The sequence below is a fragment of the Urocitellus parryii genome, chromosome 11, assembly GCF_045843805.1.
Source record: "Urocitellus parryii isolate mUroPar1 chromosome 11, mUroPar1.hap1, whole genome shotgun sequence".
Lineage (NCBI taxonomy): Eukaryota > Metazoa > Chordata > Mammalia > Rodentia > Sciuridae > Urocitellus > Urocitellus parryii.
The window spans coordinates 457639-481979 of NC_135541.1; the positions used below are offsets into that span (position 1 = coordinate 457639).

At 51.1% G+C, this 24341-nt stretch overlaps 1 protein-coding gene across 1 annotated transcript; it reads right to left on the reverse strand.

Annotated features, from left to right (window-relative positions):
* Positions 1-8726: 8726 nt before the first annotated feature.
* On the reverse strand, positions 8727-11965 carry Fndc10 (fibronectin type III domain containing 10). The gene is made up of 2 exons (XM_026414879.2): positions 10552-11965; positions 8727-8787 (listed from the first exon to the last, which is right to left on the reverse strand). Exon 1 carries the CDS (start codon positions 11963-11965, stop codon positions 11291-11293), a length of 675 nt encoding a protein of 224 aa, XP_026270664.1. The 3' UTR covers positions 8727-8787; positions 10552-11290.
* Positions 11966-24341: the final 12376 nt, after the last annotated feature.

Sequence of the window (24341 nt, forward strand, 5' to 3'; positions counted from 1 at the left end):
CCCTCGGGCGCCCGTTTCTCTCAGAGGGGGCACTGGCGTGAGCCGCCTACGGCGTCGGACAGCGGGTCTCACCCCGAGCGCGTTCCGGACGTGCGCCACGGAGGCCGGCGCTCCCGACACCCAGGGCCGGCCGGCCGGTCGGCTTGTGACGTCACACTCCCGCGACGGCGCCGAGAGTGACGCGCGAGGCGCCACCCCCTCCCGAGACGTCAGCGGCTCTCGCAGCAGTCTTCGGAGTGAAGAGTAGGTACCGCGCCTACCGACCCGTCGGGGGTTAGCGGTTCTGGGGGGGCTCCGCGCGTTCCCCTGGTCCCCATCGGGCCAGATGGGCCCACGGAGACTTCTCACTCCTGTCTCCCTGCAGCCGCCAGTCCTAGGCCCCGGAGCTCGTGCGTCCTCACGTCGCCCCCGAGGCGCCTCCTCCGCGCCACGAGAACTTCCTCGTCCTCCAGGCCCCAGGCTGCCACGCAGTCGCCCGTCGCTCCGCTCCGAGAACCCGTCCCGGGCACCGGAGTGTTCGGAAGGCTGGCTTGTCGTCCCGGCAGAGGCTGGAGGGTCGCTTGAGGACAGGATTTTGGCACCTGAGCAACATAGCGAGACCCCTATGCTGGGAAGGAAGGAAGGAAGGAAGGAAGGAAGGAAGGAAGGAAGGAAGGAAGGAAGGAAGGAAGGAAGGAAAAGACCCGCTGATACAACTGGAGATGACCCCTGAAAGGTCCGGCTGGGAGGACAGACCGCCAAGGTCCTCGTGTTGGGTCTGTTGCAGACGCTGTGAGCTTGCTGGAGATTTGGGGACCTTTTGTTGGGGTAAAACCAGACCCGTCGCCAGGTGCGGTGGCTCACACCTGTGAGACCACCGGCTTGGGAGGCTGAAGCAGGAGGATGGCGAGTTCAAAACCAGCCTCAGCAACGGCGAGGCGCTAAGCAACTCAGTGAGACTCAGTCTCTAAACAAAAAATAAAAAAGATCTGGGGATGTGGCTCAGGGGTCGAGTGCCCCTGAGTGAGTTCAATCCCCAGTACCTCCACCATCTCCCCCCCCCAAAAAAAAAAAAAACAGGTCGAGTTCTCCTGCTGCCAGCATTCAGCTGGAAGTGCGCAGTGAGTTGGTGTTTTGCTGTGGAAGTGCAACAGAACGAAGAGGGCTGAGGATTGGTGGTGATCCGCTGTAGAACAGACCTGGATAAGACCCTCAGTGATAGCTAAAAGCGACTGCCACGAAGAGACACCATGGCACTGAATCATGGACCCCTGTGGAATGCCGGAATGCCTCTGGAGCAAAACACATGCTTGAAACAAGGATGTGGAGGAGGTGGCCAGTTTCTTCATATCAGAGGAAGGTGGAATTGGAGGCACACACCGGTGGCAAACAGGCTCTCTGGAGAGGAGGCCAAGGAACTCAACCCCACGTGCTGGGGAACTAGCCTTGATAAAGAAGTTTCCCATAATTGCTCTTGGTGTTTTGGGGAAGAAAGTGTTTGAGAAGCAGGTGTTCGAATTCTTTTTTTTTTTTTCTGGGTATAAACCCAGGGGTATTTGCCCAACCCTCATATTTTATTTTGATAGAGGGTCTCACTATGTGTCTGAGACTGGCCTCAATATTTTTTTTTTTTTAAAGAGAGAGTGACAGGGGAGAGGAGAGAGAGAGAATTTTTTTAGTATTTATTTTTTAGTTCTCGGCGGACACAACATCTTTGTTGGTATGTGGTGCTGAGGATTGAACCTGGGCCGATCGCATGCCAGGCAAGCGCTCTACCACTTGAGCCACATCCCCAGCCCCTCAATATTTTTTGCCATTTGCCTGCCCCACCCTTCCCAGTCACTGGAATCACAAGCATGTGCCCTCATTATAATAAGTCGGGTGTCAAAAATGTTTTGTAATTTTTTAGTTGTAGATGAACACATTATTTTTATATGGTGCTGAGAATCAAACAGTAGTTCACACATGCTATACAACAGCTCTACCACTGAACTAATTGCAGCCCCAGGTATTAAAAATATATTTTTTAATGTTTTTATTTTTTGGTTTTCGGTGGACACAACATCTTTATTTTTATGTGGTGCTGAGGATCGAACCCAGCACCCTGCGCATGCCAGGCGAACGCACTACCGCTTAAACCACATCCCCAGCCCAGTATTAAAAATCTTTAAGGACCTCCAGGGTACACTTAGGGAAATGATATAAGGAAGCATGTGCTTTGTAGGATTTGGCAGGTTGAAGGATGAATTAGGGCATCTTCCCCACCTTTGCCGTTTTATTTGAATATTTTGAATGCAGATCACAAACTCTAAAGCATATCAGTCATTTATGGGTGGGAGTGTTACCTGCAGACCAACCAAGGCGCCCGCCTGGATCTCAGCTGGACAGATTCTGCTGCTCATCTTCATAGGAAATAAGCAAATGATGTTTTAAAAAAATAATAATCACTTGCTTATTAATTAAGCAGGCAGGCAGCTGAATCCTGGCTGAACTGAAGACCATTGGAATCCTAGGGCCCCAGCATAGACAAGCCCCAGTCTTCCCTTTAGGATCTTTCCACAACCCACAGCATATGGCCTTCCCTTGTGACCATGAAGTGCCAATAAAAGAACGAAGATACAGGAGCAGGTGCTGGGCTAGGTGCCACATACCTATTATCCCCAGTAACTCAGGAGGCTGAGGCAGGAGGATTGCAAGTTCAAAGCCAACCTGGGTAATTTAGTGAGACCCTCTCAAGACAGAAAAAGGGCTAAGGGTATAGCTCTGTGGTAGAACACCCTTGGGATCAATCCCAGTACTGCAAAACAACACAGACAGGGCTGCCAGTGAAGATCCTTTGGTGTATTTGATAAATCGAAGGAGTGTTTGGTGGGTGATAAGAGATGATCTAGAGCTGGCCATGGTGGCACATACCTATAATCCCAGAGACTCAGGAGGCTAAAGCATGAAGATCACAAGTTCCAAGCTGACTTGGACAACTTAGACCCTGTCTCCTGAAAAAAAAAAGGACTGGAGAAGTAGCTCTGTGGTAAACCCAGCTCCCTGGGTTCTTTCCCTAGTAGCCCCCCTCCCCCCATAAAAACCATCGGGGAAAAGGCTGAAATAAGCATATCAATCCAGTTGTAAGAATGCATCTATTATTCTGGGAAAATCTCATCCTTCCTTGTAATTCTTGTGTTCCCTTTCATCCAACCCGCGTGTCTCCCAGGCAACCACTGATCTTCCTGTTGCTGTAGGTTGCATTTTCTAGAATTCTGTTTTAATTTTTTTATTATTTTCAGTTATGACTGTAACATGGATTTTGCCATATTTTGCATACATGGAGTATAACCTTCCATTCTTGTGGTTGTACATGATGTGGAGTTCCACTGGTCGTGTAATCATGTGAACATAGGGTAGTAATATCCAATTCTTTCTCCTCTTTCTTATTCCCGTCCTCCTCCCTTCCCTTCAGTCCCCTTTTTCTAATCCAGTGAACTTCTGTTTTTCCCTCTGCCCCCCCCCCCATTGTGTGTTAGCATCCTCTTCCTTGTAAGAGAGAACATTCATCCTTTGGTTTTTTGGGATTGGTTTATTTCACTTAGCATAACAGTCTCCAGTTCCATCCTTTTACTGGCAAATGCCATAATTTCATTATTCTCGTTTTTCTAGAATTATTATAACATACTATGTATTCTTTTAGAGTAGGGTTATAGCTCAGTGTTAGAGGGCTTGCCTAGCATGCATGAGGCTCTGGGTTTTTTTTTTGTTTGTTTTCACATCTTCTTTTCTTTTATTGAAAAATTTAGAAAATGGCAATTAATAAAGGTTGCAAACAAATCAACAGGGATATACTATGGAAAACAGACAATATAAAATTAAAAATGCCACTGGCTTCTTCAATTGATTAAGAACACAAAATGTTTAACAGGCAGGTCTTTTTAGACAAATTTAAAAGCTCGGGGCTGGGGATGTGGCTCAAGTGGTAGCACGCTCGCCTGGCATGCCTGCGGCCCGGGTTCGATCCTCAGCACCACATACCAACAAAGATGTTGTGTCCGCCAAGAACTAAAAATAAATAAATTTAAAAAAAAAAAAGCTATATTTTGTGGGTTTTTTTGTAGTTTCCCCAAGTCAGATATATACACACCCACAAAAATGGTGTGTGAGGAAAGCTGTCATACACAAGAAGTTGTATCCTGAATTCTTCAGGAAACAGTTGTTGAAACAGAAATTAACATGAAGTCAGCAACAGGTTAACAATTTTTTTTTTAGAGAGAGAGAATTTTTAACATTTTATTTCTTTTAAAAGAGAGAGTGAGAGAGGGGAGAGAGAGAGAATTTTTTTAATATTTATTTTTTAGTTCTCGGCAGACACAACATCTTTGTTGGTATGTGGTGCTGAGGATCGAACCCGGGCCACACGCATGCCAGGCGAGCGCGCTACCGCTTGAGCCACATCCCCAGCCCCAGGTTAACAATTTTTTAAAACTGAGTCTTCAAATGCTGCATGGCACAAAGCTATACTATAGAAAGTACTACTGTTACCGCTGTTGACCGGTGACGAGTTCTTGCTCCCCGATGTTGAAGAATAACACCAAAGAAGCACGCCGAGGCAAGGTCAGAGTAGAAATTAGAAATTTATTAAAGGACAGAAGAAAAGACTTCTCCCGGAGGAAGAAGGGGACCCAAGAGGTGGAATCTGCGGAAGTGCAGTTGTCTCCCCTTTTTATAGTTCTTTCAGTGATGGAATGTAGGTTGGAAGGCCCGAGGGGTGGGACACAGGTGGGCCAAAGAAGTAATCTGGGCTGTTCATTAACATTTCTTTGGGATGAGCTATCTCCAAATCTGTTGGGGGCTGTATCCTGGGCTTCATTAACATTTCTTTGGGATGGGCTGTCTTCAAATCTGTTGGGGGATGTTCATTAACATTTCTTCCAGGTGGACTTTGGCCTAGGGCCTTTTGGGAACTTTATTAACACTCCATGAGTTGTCCTGTTTTCCCTGAGTCATTCCCAGCATGGCCTCCATTTTAGATTTCACTCGATATTAGACCCGATTTACCTAACTACACTGACTACCTAACTTTAAATCTGCCTTCAGTTAGTGCACATTTGATATTTTAAGAAACTGTTAAGAGGCTGGGAATGCAGCTCAGGGGTGGAGCACTCGCCTATCACATGTGAGGCAATGGGTCCAGTCCTCAGCACCACATAAAAAATAAATAAAAGGTGTTGTGTCAATCTACAACTAAAAGCATTTTTTAATATTTATTTTTTTAATTTTATGTGGATACAACATCTTTATTTTTTTATTTTTACATGGTGCTGAGAATCGAACCCAGTGCCTCACGAATGCTAGGCGAGCGCACTGCCATTTGAGCCACATCCCCAGCCATAAAGACATATTTTTAAAAAAGAAACTCTGGGGCTGGGATTGTGGCTCAACGGTACAGCGCTCACCTAGCATATGCAAGGCCCTGGGTTTGATCCTCAGCACCACATAAAAAAAATAAAGATTGTGTCCAACTACAACTAAAAAATAAAAATTAAAAAAAAAAAAACCTGCTAAGGGGCTAGAGATGCAGCTCGCCTAGCATGTTGAAGTCCCTGGATTAAATACCCAGTACTGTCAAAAAGAAAAAAAAGAAAAGAAAAAGTAATTATTGGCCTTTAATAGCATACAATAGCATACACCTTTAATCCCAGCGGAGCGGGATTTTGCATGGAACAAAGGATTACAAGTTTGAGCCACCTTCAAAACATTGAGAACCTGTCTCAAAAATGAGAAAGCTGGGTGTGGAGACTCATGCCTGCTTTGGGAGACTGAGACAGAAGGATTGTGAGTTCAAAGCCAAACCTCAGCAATGGCAAGGCACTCAGCAACTCAGTGACACCCTGTCTTTAAATACAAATACCAGGGCTGGGATGTGGCTCAAGCTGTAGCCGCTTGTCTGGCATGCGTGCGGCCCGCACCACATACCAACAAAGATGTTGTGTCCACCGAAAACTAAATATTAAAAATAAATATTAAAAAATCCCTCTCTCTAAAAAAAAGTCACATAATTAAAGAAACTAAAAAATAAATATTAAAATTCTCTCTCTAAAAAAAAAAATACGATTATACACATTTGTCATATATATAGATCTGAGATCATGGTTTGTAAATAATTTCTCCCTGTGACTTTTATTCTCATCAATACCTATCAAAAATAGAAGTTTTTAAATGTATCAAGAAGCACAGTTTATTGACTTGTTTTGTATGGGTCATGCTGCAGTGTCTGAGAGAAAGCACTGGATGGGGTTAAGGCTTCTGTACAGTGAAGAGACAGTTGCAACGCTGCAGACACAAATAGAAACCAAGATGGGACAGCGAAAAGGACAGAAACCGTGGGACACGAGTGTCCCCGAGCCTCAGGCAGCCCTGTGTGTGAGAGCAGAGTTCCCGTAGAGCCTTCACCTTCCAGCTGTTGGTAGGCACTCTTCCTCCTGCTCCAGCTCTTGGTGTTGGCTTTCATGGACTTTGAGGACTTTCAGACACACAGGTGCCCACCCGCAGGCACTCAGAGGCACCCCAGGGCTCCTTCCCTCCAGTAGGCTTCTGCACTAGCTGTCCCTGCTTGCTGGAGCCCGGTGCCGTCCTCCCCATCCTGAGAGACCACTCTTTGCCTGAGTTCTTGTCCCCAGCCCACCTCCAGAAAACCTCCTGTGGTCAGTAAGTCAGGGCCACAGCACTCAGCTCATGCCTGTCCTTTAGGGCCACCCCTCCATCCCCTTAGTCCTGTGTACTGGGAACTGTGAGGTTTTTTGAGGTTTTTGTTGTTTCATGTGGTAGGGTAATTTTAATCCGTTACTTCATCTTGGCTGGAAGCAGAACTCTCAAGTTCTAAAAGAGCAAATGTGGGAAACCCTTCCTACAGGTATTAAAGATAACGTAGTGGCAGTGAGGGATGACAGACCTGCCATGTGTAACAGCTATGGAACAGAGCATGCTGGTGGGCATGTGCTGCATGATAGAGAGTACCCCAGCACCAGAGTCGAGGGGTGGTGTTGTGGATGGGGCTGGTGACGTGTCGACTGGTGCAAGCCATCCGTGGACTGTGGGTGTGAGCTATGTGCATTTGAGCATGTGAGGGAACCGGGCTTACGTTGCTGCCTGATTGGGCTGCACGACATATGTGTGCCTTTTCTCTGGCTCTGCCTATGATCCCACACATCACCTGAGGTGGGCATGGCTTTTCAAGATGTCAGTCAAACTGCTGACCACGACATCACCAAGCAAGGTTCCTCCCTCTGAAATCTAATCCCCTGCCTTATTTGGGTGGAATATTCTATGAATGGCTTCTCCCCAATGAATAGGGGGGTTTCAGGTGTGCTGGCTCTCTTGCCTGCCTCTTGCCTCCCTTGCTCTCCATGCCCTCCAGGCCGGGAGCTTGATTCAGGCTGCAAAGCTGTCCTGGACCCTGAAAAAGGTATTTTCTGTGTGTTTTTTTTTCCCCTGCCAGCCCGATCCACCCAGAATGAGCCTGATTCCATCACATATTGTAACAGTGGACTCCCCACTTCACAGCACGTACGAGGGTGGCCACCAGAAACAGAGTGTAAGGAAACGTTTTTGTGCTCTTTGGCTATGCCAAGATTTCTTAATATAAGAAATATATTAAAAAAATTATAAACCTGTTACAGGTGGTACACACCTATAGTCCCAGTGACCTGGGAGGCTGATGTAGGAGGATCACAAGTTCCTGGCTAGCCTAGGGAATTTAGTGAGACCCTATCTAAAATGTAAGGACTGGGGATATAACTCGGTGGTAGTATGTGTGAGTCCCTGAGTTAAATCCAGGCAACACACACAGAGAAACAATAAAGACAATCATCTAAAACGTGCTATTGGACCCAGCACCCAATCAACACATATGCTTATTTAAACTTAAGTTTATTTAAAATGTGGCTTCTCAGCTGCACTGGCCACATTTCTCATGTTCAGTATCTACAAGGACTAGTAGCTGGGCTTGTTGTGGGTAGAACTGTGGTCTCTGAAAGGATGTGGTGATGTTTGTGTCCCTGGTAACTGGGGGCTGCTGGACTGTTGAACACGTGGCACTTCTGGAGGGAATCCTGCATCACAGAATCCTGGTGACACTGCTGTCATCTGGCACCAAGCACTTCTGTGGGTGGTTCCAGTTGGCTTACATAGGGACACACGCTGTGACCAGGTTCAGGAGATGGGTAGGGCTTTATTTTGGACATAGAAGGATTAAAACACTGGAGACATTGTACTAGAATTTCAAGAAGGGCCACACATCTAGCTAGGAGCCAGACAAAGATGCACCTCAGGGGTCTTTGTCTGGCATGAACAATGGCTGCAATTAATTCTTCTCCACCTGCTGGTAAGTTGAATTCGATTACTGTGTCCATTTCACACAAGAGGAAACAGGCACTGAAAGGTTGCGTGGCTTTGTGTGGCTCTGGGGATCCATCCCAGGACCGGCTATTTCTAACTGCATGTGTGGTGAGCACTCTGTCTCTCCACTCCATGTGCAGCCCAGCTGCAGGGCTCCCAGAAGGGAAAGCCAGGTTGAAATCCCTGGCAGCCCACAGGACGTCAGAACCACTCACTCTAGTCCTTGGGGGAAAGTGCAAGGTTACAAAGCTTGGGCACCGGTGAGGTGATGCCAGACCCTTCTGAGGTCACCTCTAGGACAGGGAAGCCATGGAGGTGTGACAAGGAGAGTGACATGATGGCCATCACCACCGAGGCAGGAGACACAGGACAGAGAGAGGGATCAAGTCCAGGCAAGTGCTCTAACCCTGAGCTGCATTCCCAGTCCTGTCAGAAATGAAGAGACAGGGAGAGGAAAAGAGGTCACTAGAGAAGGGGATGGGGCTGGAGGACTTTCCAGTAGACTCAGAGGTGGACCTCTAGCCTCTCAGGTGGAACGGGTGCAGGAAGAACCAGGGTGTTCTTGGGAGGATGGTGGGACCTGCCCAAGAAGTGACCCCTGGGGAAGGAGGGGCCTATGGGAATGCCTGTGAGCTCAGCAGCAGGTGCTGCTGGCTGGGACACCCGCTTCAGGCTGTACCCTGCTCACTGTTTCCTGCAGTGGCAGGTCTGCTCAAGCCCACCTCTGCAAACCCAAAGTGGCCTCTGGGCACTGCAAGTATTACTGGCAGGCCTGTGGACTTAGCTGGCAGGAGATTAAGCCAGGTCAAGGGCCTGAGGAGGCTTCATACAACTTCAACTCCCAAAGCTTGGGACCCTGATTGTAACTGTGAGCTGCGGGTGGGACACTGGGGTGCCTCAGACAGGGTGCTGCCAAGGGCTCCCCCTCCTAACATCTGTGGCTGAAGGTGGCTTGGGCCCCAGGGAGCCAAGATAGGAGGCAGCTCTCCAGAACCCCCTCCCACTTCTGCTAGGCTGTCTAGACACTTTGCTGCATTGGCCCCTGGGGATGAGTCACTCTGCAGAGCTCAGCCTCTCCTCCAGCAGCAATGTGGCTCAAGGACAGTCTAGACCAGCAAGGGCTGTGCAGGCCCCTCCTCTGCCTTCACACTGCCCCACCCCAGCTCCAGCACTGTACAGGGAGGCCCCGCTGAGGAGAGCACCTAATTGCTGCTTGGCACAGCTCAAGTGGGTCACCCGTGAGACCGGCTATTTCTAACTGCAGCAGGTGCTACCTCCCCTCCCCCGCTCAACACAGCTGGCCAGCCTGCTTTCCCAAGGTCTGGGGAGCAGGGGAGGACAGGCTCTGGGATGCCTGTCCTCCTGCTGTGACAGCCCTCAGCATGCTTGTGCACCCTGCCTGGGGCCCAGCCTCAGGCAGGAAAAGGGTTTGAAGCTGCCACCAGACTGATGCTGAAAGACCTTGGAGAGGTCCCAGCCTTCCCACCCCCACTTCCCTCCCCATCTCAAATAAACACACAAGACAGTATTTTTGGTCTGAGAATGATGGACATTTAGACATTGGCGCCAGGTTGGAACCTGACCAGCGCCATGCGGGGTGTGGGCAGAGCGTAGACAGAGGTAGGGTGTGGGGTGCTGCAGGGGCACCAGCCAGGGCCCAGGGTTGCTGGTGGTCCCTGGGGTAGGAAGATAATTAGCCATAGTGGCCAGGAGGTGCAAGGGTCAAGTCCAGGTGATAAGAGCCAGGGGCTCATGGAGAGCCAGGCAGTGCCACCCTCCCATGGGTGCCAACATCACCAGGTGGCTGGGTGACCTCAGCCAGGTGCTCAGATCTGCCAGGAGGTGGGCAAGCCCAGCCTCTGTCCATGGTGGGTGGATGGGCAGCATCACTGGGGTCAGATCCTGGACTCTCAACCCCCAATCATGAAAAGAGTTGGGAGTACTGCAGCTGGTCACACCGTGGCCACTGAGGTCTCCTGGATTGATTGAGGCTTAGGATCCAGACCACTGTGGCAGATCCGGCTGGGCTAGGCTGGCAGCTCTCCTTCTACCCTTGGGGTCCAATGCCATCCTTCCAACCACCTGCCCTCACTCCGCACAGAAAGTCCTAACCAGAGGCAGTGTACATAGAAGGAGAGGGGGGCCTGGCCCTGGGGAATCACCAGCCTCCCCCACCTAGAGGACACTCACCCCTGGACGCAGCAACCCGATGCTGGGCCCGGCCTGCTGAGCTACATCGTGGCTCTTGGCTGGTCAGACCCACAGAAGACACTAAGAGGCCTGATTACCCCAGGCTTCCGCAAAGCTTGAAGGGGGTGTTCCCAGGGGGACTCTGGCCAGAAGCATGCAAAGCCAGCCAGTCTCAGAGCCACAGACCCCCTGGACAGCAGTGGGGTGGTGGCTGGCTACTGCGGTGGGCCTGAGGAACTAAGGCACAAAGCTAACCTAAGCCCATTGGGGTAGGGCAGGGGGTAACACGGGCTCCAAGGGGCCACTCCCCCAACCTGTAAAGCACAAAGCGACCAAGCAATGACCATGGCCTGTCTTCGACGACTTGGCAGAGGATGGAGGTTCAGGGTGATGATCCCAGGTGCCACTGGCTCTTGCTGGAAGGGGCTATATGTCCTGGGCCCCCTGGTAAAGGCCTCTGGAAAGCCTAGAGACCTGGATGCAGCTGGCACCCCATCCCAGGCCCAAGGGCCAGTTCGGAGTCAGAGTCTGGAAAGCAGACGCCCGACTGAGAAGGTCTTGTGACGATGCAAAGATACCTGTGTGGACCGGCTGGTTCCCTATTCGTCTCCATCAGGCCCTCCGTGGGGATCTTAAAGAGGGAGCGGGAATGAGGAGGAGGGAGGGGAGCAGACGTAGGGCCTGGGGTCTCAGGCGTACTTGGGCAGGCTGTGCCCAGATGGGCAGACCGCCTTGCGCTTCAGGCCTGCCTGCGCAGGCCAGGGCGCCTGACAGCCGGGTGCATGAGGTTCTCGGTGATGTAGGCCACCAGCAGGCAGATGACCACAAGCATGACGCAGATGGAGCCGCCCACCGCCGTCATGGCCACCACGATCTCCTGCATGGCGGCCGGCTCGGCGGTGAACTCCACGCACTCGGCGGGCTCCGGTGCGGCGGCGGAGGCGGGTTCGGTGCGCAGCGGCAGCGGCTGCAGGCACAGGCGGTAGCGCACGCTGTCGTGCACGTCCGGCAGCAGGTAGTCGCGGCAGGAGGCGCCGAGCAGCACGCGATCGCAGGGGAAGCGCATGTAGGTACCGCGCCACGAGCAGTTGAGCGCGAAAGCGCGCACGCGGCGCGCCTCGGCCGGCGCCAGGCGCCACTGCAGCAGCACGCTGCGGTTGCGCAGGACGTTCGCGCGCAGCGAGCGGCCGGCCGTGGAGAGCGCCACACAGCTGGGCGCCTGGCAGCGGAAGCCGCGTGCGGGGCTGCGGAAGCACAGGCGCCCGCCGCCCGCCTCGGGGCCCTCGGGCAGCACCTTGTAGGGGCACCAGGGCGCATCGGGGGCCGGTTCCCAGCCTGGCGGGGTCGGGGCGGCCGCGGCGCCCGGCGGCGGCGCGCAGGCGGCCAGCAGCAGCAGCAGCGGCGGGGCGCGCATCCTGCGGCTGGGCCGGCGCGGCGGAGCGCGGGCTCGCGGGCGCACGGGGCGCGGCGGTGGGTCACGCGGGCCGCGCCGCCACCGCCGCTGCTGCTGCTGCTGCTGCTGCTGCTGCCGCCGCTGCCCGCACTCGCCCGGCGCCGCGCCCTCCGCCGCCGCCCGCTCCGACCCGCCCCCGCGCCCCGTGCGCGCTCGGACCCGGCGGCGGAGGCGGGGCGCCCCACGCCACGCCCCCCTTAACCCTCGCCGGGCCGTGGCCCGCGGGCGCCGGAGGGCGGGTCTGCCGCTGCAGGGGGCGCGGCGGGTTGCGGGGCGCGGCGGGCCGGGTCTGGACTGCGGGCTGGACCCCCCTTTCTGCTGGCTGTGGTCCAGAGGCTTGCATCTCTGCAGCTTCCCTTGACAGGCCGTCAGGGACTCTGTGCATTTCGGAGGGGGTACGTAGTGGCTGGACCCCAGGTCCTGAACTCATGGTGGGGACCTGCAAAATGAGGGTCCCGCCTCCTAGGACGCGTGGGTGAGGACCCAACGTTCCTTCGCCCAGGGCTCCTGCAACTTTGGAATAGAGCTCCACACTGCACGAAAGCCCGAGGTGAGGCTTCGTTAGGTGCAAACTTCATGAATTCCGCACACCTTAAAAGTGCAGCTACAGAAGGGACCCTCCGTAGTAGCTAACCCCTTGGGAGAGCCCTCCTGAGGGCTCCTGAAGATCCAGGGCTGTACGAAGGGGACAAGGCACACAAGCCCATCCAGTGCGCGGCCTGGTAGGCATCGCAGGGGGAGGGGAGGGGGACTCACCTCAGCACCCTTAGGGTCCCTTCCTGAGGACCCTGCACTACACATCTCTGGATAGCCATGTTCCCCCACACACCCATAGAGCCCCCTCCTTGGCGCCACTCCTGGTCACCTTGAAAACCGAGGTCAGCACCAGAATTAGGAGGTTCTGCTACAGCCTGAGGTGAAGGGCCAGGAGTCCCTTGCCCAGTCAGTGCACCTCCTCCCCTAGTCTGGGGTACCCCCACCCAACACCAGGCAGCTGGTGAGGCCTTTGTACCTGGTGAGGGAGCCTGCGGGGCAGAGGCATTGGGAGAGGCACTCCTTGCTTCTGCCTATCCCTCAGACAGGCCAAGCCCTGGCTCTGGCTGGCCCCCAGCTTTTTGGGGAGATACCAGCTTCACAGGGAAGCAGAAAGTGAGGGTGACCTCGGAAACTCCCTGAGTCCTTGCCTCCAGACTCCCAGGGCTCTGGCTAGCCTGCTCACAGGTTCATGGTAGAAGCCTGAGGCACCACAGGCTCAGGGCATAGGTGACATGGTGTGGTGGCATCTCTGGCCCTAAGATACCTGGGTGGCCAACCTCCAGCCATCTCCAGGAGGCAGAGGCATGGTACACACAGATCAAGCTCTTGGCCATGCTGCAGGGCCAGCTGAGTGGATACCCACCAAGGCCAGTTGGAGGCCTGTGGGTGTCTGTCTTGACCATGCTTAACCTGTGCTGGGGCTGGGCGCTGCAGTGCAGAGCTTCTCCTGGCCAGGGCAGCTCCTTGCCAGCTGCCCCAGTGGAGGGAAGGCTGCCCTCTCCTCACTGGGTTGCAGGCTCTACTCTCTCCCTGTCTGGACACATGCTCTGTCCACGGCATCTTGTCATTTTGGGTCAAAGAGAGGACCAGGTGGGGGAAGGCTGTGCCAGACAGCCCATGGGAAGATCTTTAGGTTGCAGTAGAATCCAGCAGGTACAGTGAGTCCTGCCTCCCACCCAACGTTTCTGGGACAGTGAAGCAAAGGAGGTGGAGCAGTGCTGTCTCCAGAGACCCTGAGAAGCCTCCCCAGACTGCACTGCACAGCCGGCACCACTTCTGCCTCTGTCCACCTCTGCAGCTGCCCTTTCCAGTGGCCAGCAAGGCCCCAGGGTGGTTTTGGGGGCTGGGGACCCTCTTGAGTCCTGTGGAGGCTATCCCAGCCTTGACTCTGCAAGGGTCTGGAGGGTCTCTCGCCCAGGCATAGCCTGCAGGGTCAGCTGGTGCTCTGGCCATTTTCAGGAGCTCTGTCAGTGCCTCTGTTCCAGGTCTCCTTATGCCATCTCTCCAGGTCCCTGCCCAGGCGGTCACCTTTCAGGCACTGCCCACCGATCATCACAGAGCCCTCCCCTATGGGCAGAGAGCACAGCCCCAAGGTGGGTGGAACAGGTGGCCCTCCTGGCTGGAGCCAGCTTCCTGGGCAGTCCCATTGAAAGCCAGAAGGAAGGAGATTGGGGAGGTCATCATGGAGCCCAGGCTGTTAGCCTGCTGAGCCCGGGCACGGCAGTGGAGGAGCAGAGACCAGCCAAGCTGAAGCAGAGTCCCCCAGAACTTCACCCCTGAGATCAGTCCCACCTGTGGTAGCGCTGCCTCCACTTCCTGTGAGAGGCCCCTTTCTCCATTCTTGGTCGGTCATGGGGCTTGGGTGGAGCGATCCTTTCCTGCCCAGGAGTTGGGAGGTGACCCAGCACCTTAACATCAACCTCTTTGCTGAAGCTCATGGGAGGGAGGTGGTTGCCCTGCCAGGGTTGGATTGCCCCACTGCTAGCGCCGTGGCCCCAAAGACCTCTCAGGGGAAAATCAGCCTGTCTCAGAAGGAAGCCAACTCTCGGGCAGGAAAGGAACCTAGTCTACCTACTTGCTTCGGGCCTTGGCTCCAGCCTCACTGAAGCAAGCCAGGTCCTGGACTTTAACCCATGGAATCCAGTGAGCCCCTGCTGAGCTAACGCTGAAGCACTGGCCTTCTGGCCACAGTGACCAATGGCTCCCACGGTGCCCTTGAGTACAGGCCCTACAGTTTCTGGCCTAGGCCTCCAGCTACAGGCTGTGGACACACACTTAGCTCTGGGACTGGGGTCCTGGTGAGAAGCCGGTGGTGAGGGACAAGGGACCCACAGGGAAAAGCCAAGCTAAGAAAGCTGTGTCAGAGACAAACTGTTCCCCAGATTTCCTGTGGTCGGGGGGACTTGATGGTGGGAGATGGGGCTGGCCCTGAGGAAGGAGACGGTAACAGGGGCTTCTGTCTGGTATCTGCAGTGCAGCTCCGAGGCCCTGTGATCACACCTGCTTCTGAGGATCACGCTACCTGCACACCAATGTGCTCTCTTTGGTTGATTTTGTTTGTTTGTTTGTTTGAATCCTGAGGATTGAACCCAGAGCCTGGCATATACTAGGTAAGTGCTGTACCATTGAGCTACATCCCCAGCCTGCACCTAAAAACTGTTTAAAAATGGGCTGGGGTGGGCTGGGGCTGGGGCTGAGCAGTAGAGCGCTCGCCTAGGACGTGCAAAGCCCTGGGTTCAATCCTCAGCACCATATAAAAATAAATACATAAACAAAATAAAGGTATTCTATCCAACTACAACTAAAAAAATCTATTAAAAAACATTTCAAAAAAATGTTTAGGGCTGGGCTGTAGCTCAGTGGCAGAGTGCTCGCCTAGAATGTGCGAGGCACTGGGTTCAATCCTCAGCACCCCATAAAATTAAAGCATAAAATAAAGCTACTGTGTCCATCTACAACTAAATAAAAATATATTTTTAAAAAGTTTAAAAATATTTTTCCTGGGGCTGGGGATGTGGCTCAAGCGGTAGCGCACTCAACTGGCAGGCGTGCAGCCCGGGTTCGATCCTCAGCACCACATACCAACAAAGATGTTGTGTCCGCCGAGAACTAAGAAAAAATAAATAAATGTTAAAATTCTCTCTCTCTGTCCCCCTCTCTCTCTCAAAAAAAAATAAAAATATAAAAATATTTTCCATTGGGGAGTTTGTTTTGTGACCATGAACAGAATCAGTCACTGTCAACAGAAGGCAGGGGAAACATGAGCTTCAGGTGCTCTGCCTCTTGGGGAAGCCTCTGCAGTCTTTGTCCCTCTGCCACAGCCTGTGAGTACCCACAGTCCCCACCCTTGTCCTGGGAGGGGACATCCATCAGTGACTCTGCCCAGGGTACACCAGCTACTTCAGGGACAGCTCTGGGCCACTGGGGCTCACGGAAAACCTTGATCAGGGCTGCCAGAGACCCCGGAGGGGGGCTCAACCTCCCTTTGGCCAGGAAGCTGTCTGGCCTCTAGGCAGGTGCTCTCTAGGGACCCTCCTGGTCCCCTGCCCAGCTCCTGGGTGGCTGGAAACTCTCCACGCCAGGGAAGGCGCACCTGTGTGCAGGGACAGTGGAGACTAGGGGCTACCCGGCCAGGTGGCCCTCCCAGCCAGGACTTCAAGAGAGCCTTGCAGCTGGCATAGATCTGGAGGGACATGGTGCACGTCAAGCCACAGGGACCAGGGGAGGGGCCTTGGTGCCTGGGTTGTCTGAAAGGAACCTCAGTGCTACAGGGCTGCAGCTGCCAGGTGGGAGGCAGCAATGTCCTGGCGGACAGGCTCACAGCAGCCACCCTGCTCCAGTCCTGTGCCTCCGGGAGACACTCTCTTGCCCTTCCCAGCAGGTGGGGTCCTCTCCAGCCCCCACTTGTCTCTGACCAAGATCCCAGAGGGCCAGAGCCCCTGGGGAAGGAGAGCTGTTCTGCCTGGGTGCCGCACCAGAAGGACAGTGGCCTGTGGAGAGGCTGCTCCCTTCTCACTAGCCCTTGGGCTCTGGGCACTGGGCAGTGTTGACCTGAGGTGCAGACAAAGCCTGAGCTCCCTGTGGATGGTGTCCCTCCAGGGCTCCTTCAGGGCCTGGGCCAGCACCTGCAGGCTCCTCACCCCCCACACTGAACCAGAGGTGCTGTGGCCCACGCACCCTTGTGGCCCTGGCTGGAGAGTGAGATGACCTGCCAGGCCAAAGCACGGGACACATGCACAGTGTGATGCAGCTGAGAGTGTCTCCCCCTTCTGATTAATTAAACACAAGCAATGTGGCTTAGGACCGGGCCTGGTAGGTTGTCCAATTCAACATGTGGTTCTTACCCGTCATGGGAAAACTGACCTCTAGGCGTCAGTTTCCTGTCTTACGTTGAATCCACTGCAATCAGATCAACCCGTCACTGACTACCGGTCCAGCATACAGCCATACTTGTGGATAGGCCTTTGCACCAGTGGGGGGGTGAGGTTCTTGCCTCATCTCTGTTGGCCCCCAAATTTAGCCTTGGTGCCAGTGGGGGGTGAGGTTCTTTGCCTCACCTCTGTTGGCCCCCAAATTTTAGACCATCACTAGTAGAAGGGAGGAGGATACAGAAATGCCACGACACCAAGCCAATTGACGGCTCCTTTGGAAAAATTGCGTCACTGGTGACACCATCAGCAAAGATGCCAGCATTACCACAATTAACATGGGGTGCGCTGGCAAGGAAATTGCATCACTGGTGACACCATCAGCAAAGGTATGCCAGCAGTACCACAATTCGCTGCACCAGACAATAGTTCACAATGCATACAACTGATATATAGTCCAGGCAAGTTCTGCAGGCAGTTCAAAGTGGAAGAGTCTATCAATATGTCCATTTCCTCCCAAAGTAAAACAAGTCCTTGATTGAGCATTACTTGTTGAGTTATATTCATTGATGCATCAGTTTATACAGTTTGCTGTGACAGCTATCATAGAAGCTGTAGTTTGGTTTTATCTTAGTCTTCACCGGCACTGGGATGGAGATGGGAATTCTGGTAATGATGCTAAAGAGACATTATCCTGAACAGAATTATTAAATATAATGAAAAGGAAAGGTAAAAGTAAACAAACAGATCTGTTAACCTCCTTTAAAAACAATCCTTAACAGCTGTTTACCTAATTTAAATTAAACCACTTAAATCACATGAATAAAAAAAAATTCGGATCCATATTTTTTCATGAGCGCTCCTCATATATGAAATATGGACATACACACATACAGACATACATCACAAAACAGTGCACACATAACATACAACACATAAGACAATAAAGGCCTTGTAGCTTTACCTAGGTGAAATCTCCATTGCAATGTTTAAAAACTCCACAGTCAAAAAATAAAACTGATCAGAAAAACATTAACCTAGGTTTGTATGAGCTCAAAAAATAAAATAGAACTTTACGATGTGGGAAAAATGCAATAATAAAATAGATGTTGAAAAAAGCACCCTGGTTAATCACTGTCGCAGATGTAAGAATAGCCAAGCTGGAGCTCTGGATATCAGCTGTTATGGATTTCAGTCAAATCATCTTCTTTTTCTGTAGAAATTGCTTTAGTTAATCTCTCTGGAATCCAAATTGGCTGCTGTTCTTCCTGTGGAAAAACACAGACAGAGCCCCGACTCCAGACAATCACTGGGTCAGGACCTTTCCATTGTCCTGTTAGAATATCTTTCCAAAGTACCTTAGGCTTATGTACATTTTTCGGGTACATATGTCTTTCCGCAGCACTAAGTCCTGATGAATCCAAATTTAAAAAGTTTAGAGTAAAAAGGGTTATTTTAAGTTTATATTTGGGGGATATATACCCCTTAAAGATCCTTTTAAATTTAAGTCTTTCAAAAACATTTTGCCTTAGTTTTTAGAATTACTTTAGTCCTTTTAATTTTTTTGATGTGGTTTTAAACCATAGTTGTCTTAGTCTTTTGCATTTTCTATCTGAAATACCTTTATTTGACATTTTCAACCATTTTTTATCTTATTCCTATCTTCTAGTTTTCTTTTTTTTTTTTTAAAGAGAGAGAGGAGAGAGAGAGAGAGAGAGAGAGAGAGAGAGAGAGAGAGAGAATTATATTTATTTTTTAGTTCTTGGCGGACACAACATTTTTGTTGGTATGTGATGCTGAGGATCGAACCCGGGTCGCACGCATGCCAGGCGAGCGCGCTACCTCTTGAGCCACATCCCCAGCCCTCTTCTAGTTTTCTTCTAAGGTTATTATATTTACCCTTAGTTGCTTTTTTTTTCCTCCTAGTTTTCTTTTGTTTCCTATTTGTGGGTTAAAATTCTTGTTTTCCTATGTCTTTTTTATCTTCCTACATCTTCTTTATCTTTCTACATCTTCTCTCTCTTTTTTTACCTTTCTGTACTTCTGTTTTTAAAGTTTTTCACTTCATATTTTTAATCTTCTTTATCTAAATCTTTTATCTTATTATCTTCCCATTTTCATGGTTTTTTTTTCTCCATCATGAAGGCATCTTAACCACCTTCAATTTAACGTTTTAAAGCCTTTCAATTATCATCTATACTGTACTTTTAAATGTACTTTTTCACCACAGCTTTACTCTTTTAAACGAGGCTGAGATTCTGTTTAAATCACTTAATATTAGTTTACATGGCTGCCCTTCAACCAAAGGCTCTTTTTTACTCCATTAAGAAGCTTTGTCTCAATCTGCCATGTACAAATATCTTTTTTCTTCTTTCTTCCTTTCTCAAGCTTTTAAAGTAAGTCTAGTTTCCTCAAAATCTTTTAAAATGGCATTTTCAACTTTTTACTTTACCACACAGAGATTATCTCATCTAGAAACATTTCTTTTTCCTTTAACCTTTTATATTAAAATATATTTCCACATCTTGAATCTTTTTATCTTTTTTAACCATTAACCCTTTTTATAAATTCACATTCTGAAACAACCCTTATAAAATTTTTGAATTTAGACAAATTACTCTACTCTAATAAGATGAAATATTTTCATGTTTTCTAAGGTACTATTATACTGTAATTGAAACCCAACTGAAACTTCTTATACTCTTTGTATATAAATTACACATGATAGAATCTTAACTCTTAGTAACCTTGTTTCACAAAGACACAAACCAAAGCAATATTAAACCTTTTTTTTTTCCATTTACCAATTTATGAAAACACACATAATGTTTAAATATATTACCTTATGGAACTTAATGAGTAAAGAGTACTTGATTTTATATTTAGTGGTTGACATTTTAACACTTTAGCTTTGTAAATTAATCAGATGTTTGTAAAAACCAAGATCTTAGACAAGCATAGTAAACAGAACTAGCCATCTCTTTCTTGTTGAAGAAAAATCCTTCTGCAGGATACCATGATGGTCCCATTGATAGACTTAATAACTCATCTCTAAAAAGCCATGGGCTACATTTTTGTATTGTATCAACATATGCCGCAACTGTTCTTGGTCTCACTGGGGTGCCTCCTTCCTCTAACAATTTCTCTTCCTTGGAGGCGAACAACTTCAAACCTTGAGTCAACCATTTTCCCCAGTTTGCCTGAGAAAGTTCTAGGAACAGGCAACTTCAAATAAAAACAAAATAAATCACAACAAGAACACCTTGTTTTTTGAGATGGTCACCCATTTTTTTGCTCTCCTTCGGGAGCGAGCAAATTCACTGACCCCCAAGCTTCAGACATCCCCGTACGGGCCACCAAATGCCGATGTCTGGGCTTGGCACTGAATCACGAGCCACCACACAGCTTTGTAGATTCAAACAGCAATCCTTTATTCCTGAACTCACACCGGCCTCCAACAAACACGTTCTGGTGCAATCTCCAATATGCCCCCGCCCCCCAATCCTACTCCACGAGGCTTTTTCCAAATCCCATTTGAATCTCATGATAACTCAAGGGGAACAAGCAGCAGGAACACCCTAATCCCAGCAGCAATAATCTTCAACCTCCAACTTCCCTAAAACCCCTATTGTCTTCTTAAACCGGGAACACCCTAAACCCAAGGACCGGGATACTTCCTCAAACCTGCAGGATACTTCCTCAAACCTGGATCCACCCTCGATCACCTTGAGGAGGGTCATCTTTCTCAAACACACATGCAAGGTCGCAGCAAATTTCCAAGACAAGTCCATTTAACATGGGGTACGCTGGCAAGGAAATATCGATGCGTCATTCCTACTTGGCAATGGCCCTCAGCAAGAGTGCAGCCCGTGGACCTGCACCCAGGGCATGGCGTCAGCGCCCTTCTCACCTGCAGCCAGGCCGCTGACTCTCCAGTGAGGGATGGAGAGCTTTGACTCCCCGCTCCTGCTGCAATGTGGGTGTTGGAAGTCCCCCAAAGGCATGGTCCCCAGGATAGTGCTTTAAGAAGTGGGGCTAGGGCTGGGGATGTGGCTCAAGCGGTAGCACGCTCGCCTGGCATGCGTGCGGCCCGGGTTCGATCCTCAGCACCACATACCAACAAAGATGTTGTGTCTGCCGATAACTAAAAAATAAATATTAAAAAAAAAAAAAGAAGTGGGGCTAGTGGGAGGCTTTTTTGCACCAAGGATTGAACCCAGGGGCACTTTACCACTTAGCCACAGCCCAACACCTGGGAGTCTTTAGGGGGAGGTGTGCCCTTGAAGGCATGCTGGGGCCCTGGAGCCCTGTTCTGTCTTGGCCGTGAGGTTAGCAGCTTCACGCTACCTGAATGATGTGCTGCCTCACCAGAGGCCCTAAGCCATGGGGCCAGCTGGGGCCAGGTGCGCAGGCAGGGCGCCTGGACTAGAACCTCTAAAACTGAACCAGCACAACCCTTTTCTCTTTATAACTTGATTGTCTCAGTATCTTGTTATAGTGATGGATAGTTGACTACCTCAGTCCCCTGGAGGAAGCCCAGCCTGCCCAGCTCCAAGGACTATAGATCTCCAAGGGCCCCATCCAATCCAGGTGGGTGGGAGTACAGTGCTTTGTGGGCTTTGGGTGCATGGACACTTCTCATCTAGGGGAGAAGCCTGTGCCTGAAGGCTCCTGGGACACAGGAACCCCACTCCTTTGACTCCCTAGTTCAGACAAGGGGGAGTGGCAGTATGAGGGGTAGCAGCGGGGCCCACAGGGCCACCTGACCACAGCCTGAACCAGCCACCTGGTGTCCCCTGGTGTGGAGAGGAGACATGCTCAGAGGGTCCTTAGGCAGTAGAGCCAGGTCCCACCCAGGGCGTCACTCCCTGTGGAGGGGGCTGGAGGTGGGAGTGCTCTGCAGGTTCTCACGCTCTCCTGTCCCTCAGAAGGATGAGACACAGGGCGAGGGTCAGGGTGGGGGCACCCTGTGCAAAAGACTGCCTAAAACACCTTGAGATCAAAAAAATGTAGCCCGGTGCGATGACACACGCCAGTGATCACAGTGGCGAGGGAGGCTGAGGCAGGAGGATCAAGAGTTCAAAGCCAGCCTCAGCACTTTAGCAAGGTGGTAAGCAACTTGGCAAGACCCTGTCTCTAAATAAAATACAAATTAGGGTTGAGGATGTGGCTCAGTGGTTAAGTGCTCCTGAATTCAACCCCTGGTACAAAAAAAAGAAAGAAAGAAAGAAAGAAAGAAAGAAAGAAAGAAAGAAAGAAAGAAAGAAAGAAAGAAAGAAAGAAAGAAAGAAAGAAAGAAAGAAAGAAAAGAAAAAAAGTGAGTCTTGACTGTTCAGAGACCTCTGCAACTGCTTGGGAATTTTAGGAGCAGCTCTTCCATTGGTGAAAAATAAACGGAACAAAAACGGATGTTGGGCTGGGGATGTGGCTCAAGTGGTAGCGCGCTCGCCTTCCATGCTTGAGGCACTGGGTTCGATTCTCAGCACCACATAAAAATGAAATCAAGATATTGTGTCCACCTAAAAAACTAAAAAATAAATATTTAAAAAAAACACAGATGTTGGAATTTTAGTGGGACTTGCATGGAGTCTGTCGATTGTGTTGAATAGTAGCTGTTATCCCCCCACTTTCTTTGTGTGTGACCCAGAAACACAGAGTTCTCTGTGTTACGCTTGAATTCAGGACCCCCAAAAGACCAACAGAGACCAGGATCGATGTAAGCAGCAAAGAGGTGTTTATTGCGAGCTAGCTGGGTCCTCCGCGCACACACACAGCAATTGGTGATGCGGAGAGGCCCGGAGCCCAGGGTTTGCAGCAGTTTTATGCACTCTTTGGGGAAGGCAGGGACCCCCACATACATCATAGCATCTCTTAGCAAATCACCACACACCGTGGGAAAATCATAAAGCAACTCTAAAACATGATTAGCACAGTCACTGGCGGGAACAAGTTGGGGAGGGGTGGTTGGTTACTACAAGAGGGGGATTCATTTGAACTGATGGGTATAGGCCACGAGGGGAGTAGTGCTAACTACGTGGTTTCCCAACACGTTATCAACCACCATAAACCACTGGGAGGGTCACCTGGCATCCCAGGTACTTCCCTGTCTCCTGCTGATGGGTGGCTGCTAGGGGGTGGCTAGGGTCCCCACCTAGCCTGACTGAGTCAGGGACACCTGGGGCAGCAGGTCTCTCCTGTTATTGGTAGATAAACCACTTAGCAGGTGGGTGTGTGCCTGGAAGTGCTCGGCGGGTCTTTCCCAGGACTAGGGTCACGCCCCCTTCCTTGGACAGGCTCTGCTCTGAGGTAGAGGCCGGTTTTTCACTCTGACTGCTCGGTGCCTGGACAGCTGTGTTTTCCCGGTGTGTCTGAGCCCAAGTTCAAACCCTGCACAGTCCCAGGTGCTGAGAAAGGTGCTCAAAATCACCGCGGGTGGGGCTGGGGCTGTGGCTCCGTGGAGAGGGCTCGCCTGGCCTCGCGTGTGGGCCAGGCATCTGTCTGCCCAGCATGCTTGAAGCACCCTCAGCACCACAGACAGGAAAAGCGGTCTCGTTCCTCACGACTGAACGCGCAGGGTCACTCCAGGGGAACTGGGCTGCAGGAAATCACCACACAAGAGAAAGACAGACCGTCTGTGATGGTCCCAGGAGAAAGAGCGCGTGAGCAGGCTCTGCCCTTTTAATGGAGGAGAAGCCATTCAAAGGAGGCCAGGGGTCAGGGTTCAGGGGGCTGAGAGTACCCTTGTGATGTCAGGTTGACTGACAGCCAGGAAGGCCACACCCAAAGGCAGAGCAAGACCAGGGGACACACCAAGGGCATTTCCATGGAACATTCTGTCCCAGACAGGGCAAAGGGTCAGTAGCATGTAGCTCCACCCCACGGGTGACTTGTCTACACCTGAAGACACACCTTCGACTTCCCGGGCTGGGTCAGCGTCCCAGTGTCACCGCTGTTTGCTGTTTACCGGTGACGAGTCCTTGCTTCCCCGAATGCTGAAGCATAACACCAGAGAAGCAGGCCGAGGCCAGGGGAGAGTGGACAGTGCAAGGCTTTATTAAAGGACAGCAGGAAGGACTTCTCCCGGAGGAAGAAGGAGCCGAAAGGCGGAATCCGTGGGAGGGGGGTCTCCCCTATTTTATAGCTAAGGTCTTCTTTCAGCTTTCCCACACTGCTGTCCCTTGTTGCCCTCTGTCCTGCAGTGACAGCACGCAGGTGGGAAGGCCCAAAGGTGGGGGACAGGTGGGCTGGAGGAGTCATCTGGGCAGGAAGGGCCTGGGGTGGCCTTTGGACCAGCACCTCCCTGCTGGCTGGGAGCGGCTTCAACAGTTCCTTAGGGTGTTTCCGGCCTTGGGGACACTAACATTTCAATTTCCCCAGTGCTGCTCTGCTTCCCCGGCTCCGTTCTCTGTAATGGCCTCCATTGTCTTTATCTT

Excerpts from the sequence above, each read along its gene's own strand:
- Fndc10 (XM_026414879.2), bottom strand. The coding sequence starts at position 11,965 with ATGCGCGCCCCGCCGCTGCTGCTGCTGCTGGCCGCCTGCGCGCCGCCG.